General features: G+C 46.1%; 1 protein-coding gene and 1 pseudogene across 1 annotated transcript; both read right to left on the bottom strand.

Moving 5' to 3' along the window:
- Nucleotides 1-406: 406 nt before the first annotated feature.
- On the bottom strand, nucleotides 407-1,843 carry LOC115313589. The gene is made up of 5 exons (XM_042294029.1): nucleotides 1,814-1,843; nucleotides 1,558-1,706; nucleotides 1,253-1,466; nucleotides 901-1,155; nucleotides 407-637 (listed from the first exon to the last, which is right to left on the bottom strand). The coding sequence occupies exons 1-5, from the start codon at nucleotides 1,841-1,843 to the stop codon at nucleotides 407-409; spliced, it is 879 nt and encodes a 292-aa protein (XP_042149963.1).
- Nucleotides 1,844-3,044: 1,201 nt separating this feature from the next.
- The window catches only part of LOC121838044, a 36,403-nt pseudogene continuing 35,180 nt past the window's right edge, over nucleotides 3,045-4,267 (bottom strand).

Genomic DNA, 4,267 nt, shown 5'->3' with positions numbered 1-4,267 from the left:
AACGTGGTGCATTTTTTCTATAAAATTTGCTAAGAGCGAACTTACCTGAGGAAAAAGTCGAAAAGAAAGAAAAAGGCTTAGCTCTTATGGAAACATAGCGAAGACGGGTGTAGGCCAGTTCGTCACTATGACAATTCGTGAAACATTTCTTTCTGAAAATTTTGATGGGTTTTGTTGCTTATTGAGCTTAGTTTTTTAGGTGAGTGTAATTACTAGTGACCCTGCTCCTTTATTTACTTATTTTACCCGCACCCATGAAAGTAGTTTGTACTAATTTTATAGGCACTGCGTAATAATCTCTTGATCACCACAACCTTGGCACCACTCCTAGTGACTAATAAGAAGAGAGTACTCTTTCAGGTGCGTAAATACAAGTGTTTTATTAATGATAGCACTTTACCAGTGTTTACAAAGAGATACTTCTGGCACATGCTTCGACGACATCCAAGTTGTTGGTCCCGTCATAGCGATGAAGGATTGCCCGAAGTCGCCTGTCCTGTCCGGCCCGCTTCCGCGACACCCTTGTGGAAATGACCGCGCTCGCAGCTTGGCTGAGCTTAAGCTCCGTCATAGCTTGCTCCTTTTTTAGTGACTCCAGGAACGCCCAGAGATTAGGTGAAGCACAACTTACGCTGCTCTGCAAAAAATGATATTAAGGGCTTTATAAACAAACACGAGATACAAACTGTCCCATAAAACTTGTTGGGCTAGTTGTTGCATGTTTGTCTAAAGGACGGTTGCGCGCACGAAAGAAGACAACCACAAAAAGGTCAGGACGGGGTGCGCTTGCCCCGTCCGGACCTTCGTGTGCTTGCCTTTTTTCGTACACGCAAACGTCTTTTTAGTCATACAGACTCTCGATTGCGCGTACGGCATGAATAAGGCAATAAAAGAAATTACCTGTAGCCCGTAGTGCCATGCCTCCACACTGTTGTTGGCCCGCGGCATTCTACCCATCGTCGCCTCATGCACGGACCACATTTTTTGAGGGAAGTGGGAGTAGCAGATCCCGTTTTGTCGCGGTCGGCCGATGTAAACATCCTCAAAGTAGTCCGCTACTTGAATCGCCTCAGGGGGAAATGCTTCCATGATGTCCTGAAAAGCTTCAGGAATGTTCCCAGCAGGCAGAGATGCCAAAGCTGGGAGCATTTTCATCTGGAATAAAAAGGAAAATGTTTTGAAACTCTACACAAACTGATAAACAATATATACAGAAAAGGAAACAACACTCTACAATCCAAAAAAGACTAACCTTTACTGCAGATGTCTCGTCCGTGGCGTAACGCGCTCGAAAACCCAAGGCGCAATGCTTCCGATAAACGGACTGGGCAAGATGGAAAAAGCATTTTTGAATTTGGACCTCTAAAATAGTGTCACGAGCGGCGTTGATAGCGGCCATTTCGAAGTCCGTGTACAGGATCCGTGCAGCGCAGGGTCCAATGTTGTCAATGACGGCTGTGAAGAACCTGGTAAGATGAAAAAGTAGTAGAGTTTGCACAGCCATGTGCAATACCTTGAGATAACACCTAATAGGGCAACATTATATTTGGAACTTACCTGCGGTATGTTGACTCAGCTTTGTTTGGAAGTAAACCGTGCACCATGGGCACGGTGATCCCGTTCTTCAGCGCATGTATGGTGTAGAGTTGAGAGAACAAGGAGAGCACTACCTTGAACGTGCCATCACAAAACCAGGCGCCTTGCACCTCCCAAACACTCCAGGTTGCGTTGTGTTGCAAATAGGATGAGCCGGCTGACGTCGCCCTCGCCACTGTCGAGCATGAGAAACGGCTCTTCCTTGCAGTTCACCTACAAGCAAATATGGCATGTAAATCAACCGCATAATGGTAATGTTATATGGCATGTAAATCAACCGCGTAATGTTTTATGTACGCACCGTGTACGCTCTTGGGAGCTTGATGTCCTCTCGGCAGGGTGGGAGGGCATAATTAAATGTTGCCCGTTGTCTCTGTCTTCGAATGGTTCGACGTAGAGTTGACGTAGAGGGCAGTTGTGACGCAGTGCTGTCGGTGATATTTGCAGCAGCGTCCAAGAGAATATGCTGAGCTTGGTGGGATACGGTCCATTCGTCACATGCGCACTCGTCACAGGACGATTGGTCACAGGACGATTCGTCACGCAGGAACATTCGTCATAGGACGACTCGTCACGCGGCCAACCGGTCCTACAATAGATCGTCCCCCAAAAAATGTATTGTTCAATTTGGTTCGTGCGGACAAAAGTGACTCACCTCGTATCTTAGTATGTCTTTAGCTTCTGAAAGGCGAAGAATTTGTAAAAAAAACGTTTTAGCTCCTGGTTCGGTCCCGAACATTGAATGTTGGTTCGGCCTGAAAAAGTGGGTCACCTCATATCTTAGCATGTCTTTCGCTTCTCAAGGTCGAAAAATTTGTAACAGACGTTTTAGCTTCTGGGTCCGTCCCGAACGGTGAATGGGGAGGCCACATAAAAGCGACTATTTTTGAACTCGGGCTACACTCGAAAAGATGGAGGTGATCGCAACAGAGAGAGGTGGAGCCATGCAGCTGCACGAGGAGTACTCGTACGCATGCAGCAGAAAGAATTCCGATACTTATTGGTTTTCTCGAAGAAGTGTATACAAGGCAAAGTAAGAACTGATTTGGCAGCCAGTCGTATTATTGCTCGTTCAAACCAGCAACTTAGATCAACCTGCTGAAGAGTCGTAATATGATGAAATGAAAAGCGGATTAGTATTGTAATATTAGTTTTTCTAACCACTGGTTTATGTCACAGTGCGAAGTCGTGAAACTCCTCATCACGGAACGTGGGAGTTGTTGAAATTTACAATTTACTATCGTCCCCTGCCCGATCGATGTGACCAGTTGCCCGCGTGACGAGTCATCCTGTGACGAATCATCCTGCGACCAATCGTCCTGTGACGAGTGCGCATGTGACGAATCGTCCTCATCCCGAGCTTGGTCACGTCCTTCCATTGAAAATAAGTTACATATGTTATCAAATGCAGTTTATAATCAGAACTATCAAGAAAAACGAAGTAAATCTTATGCGTCCCCACCTGCACTCGTCTTCATTTTTGATCGAACCTTCAGACAGTTGATTTCGGTCGGTTCTGGAGCTTGGCTGTGGTCGTTCGTCGCTTTCAAAATTTGAAGCTTAGAAAAATCGGTTGTTATTTTTGCTTTGCAGCTCTCCTTTTTCCGGCATATCCAGTATACATTGGTTTCAGTTCTTCGGTTGGCGGTGTATGAAAATCCCTGAAAAAGTAGCATCTCCCCACCTCTCTCCATCTGGATGATTTCCATGGTGACTTCAAAGATTGACGGGAAACCAAACATTTTATAGCAGTCCGCCGATTCATGAATGAGTCATTGGAAGCCGCATTTCCAGATCCTTCTGCGAAACTCTGTAAGGTAAGCTGAATAAAAACCTTTGGCAGTAGGCGAACCAGAGAAGGACTGTGAACTCGAAGGTGGATAACAAAGTAATCCTCAAAGCATTATACATTGTGCTTCCAGGTTAACTAAAATGTTTATCAACTTAGAACCAAGCAGGAGACTAATCTTTCAAAACAGGATACTACACACAAGCTGAATAACAAAGCTATCGAACACTTAAAAAGAGGTCAATGCTAAGAATAGCGTCGGGTTATACCTTCGGCGACGCTTTTCGTTCCGTATAGACAAAGCGCTATTTCAAAACCCCCGTTTTTCGATAAGTTGACCTGTAGTCAGTTACAGGTTAAAAGGTAGCGGCAAATGCCCCTCAAAGGGAATCAGATATCCCTCCGCCACCTTCGCATCCAATAGCGTCCCACCGTTTCCGTGACGTCGCGGCCAACGCGCGAGGAGGGTCTTGCCTTTCTGTACATATTTGCTTTATCTTTCGACCTTGACTTAGCATTGTGGAAGCCACGAGAGGGAGATTAGAGTTCTCCCCCACCGACGGAAACAAATACGACTTTCGGGGATTAGCTTCCCCCCCGATGGATACAAAGGCTGCTTTCAGGGGCTCGGTTCCCTCTCCGATGAATACAAAGGTCGCTTTCTTAAAAAGTGGGATCGGAGACAAGTGGGAATCCATTGAAGCGGAACAAGGAGCGTTTCCAGTGAACTCTTCTTTCGACCGCGGAGAGATTTGAAACGGGCGCATCACACTTGTGGGAGGAGCTTCTCCTACCTTCTTGACTTGTAACCGACTATAGTGATGAATTGCCCTATGACGAATCGCCCTGTGCATCGAACGGCCCTGCGACGAGTTGCCCTAT

Source organism: Ixodes scapularis, unplaced genomic scaffold (genome assembly GCF_016920785.2).
Source record: "Ixodes scapularis isolate PalLabHiFi unplaced genomic scaffold, ASM1692078v2 PGA_scaffold5__190_contigs__length_132052651, whole genome shotgun sequence".
Lineage (NCBI taxonomy): Eukaryota > Metazoa > Arthropoda > Arachnida > Ixodida > Ixodidae > Ixodes > Ixodes scapularis.
Note: the sequence above shows the minus strand (reverse complement) of the source record. Positions and strands in the feature narration are given on the sequence as shown.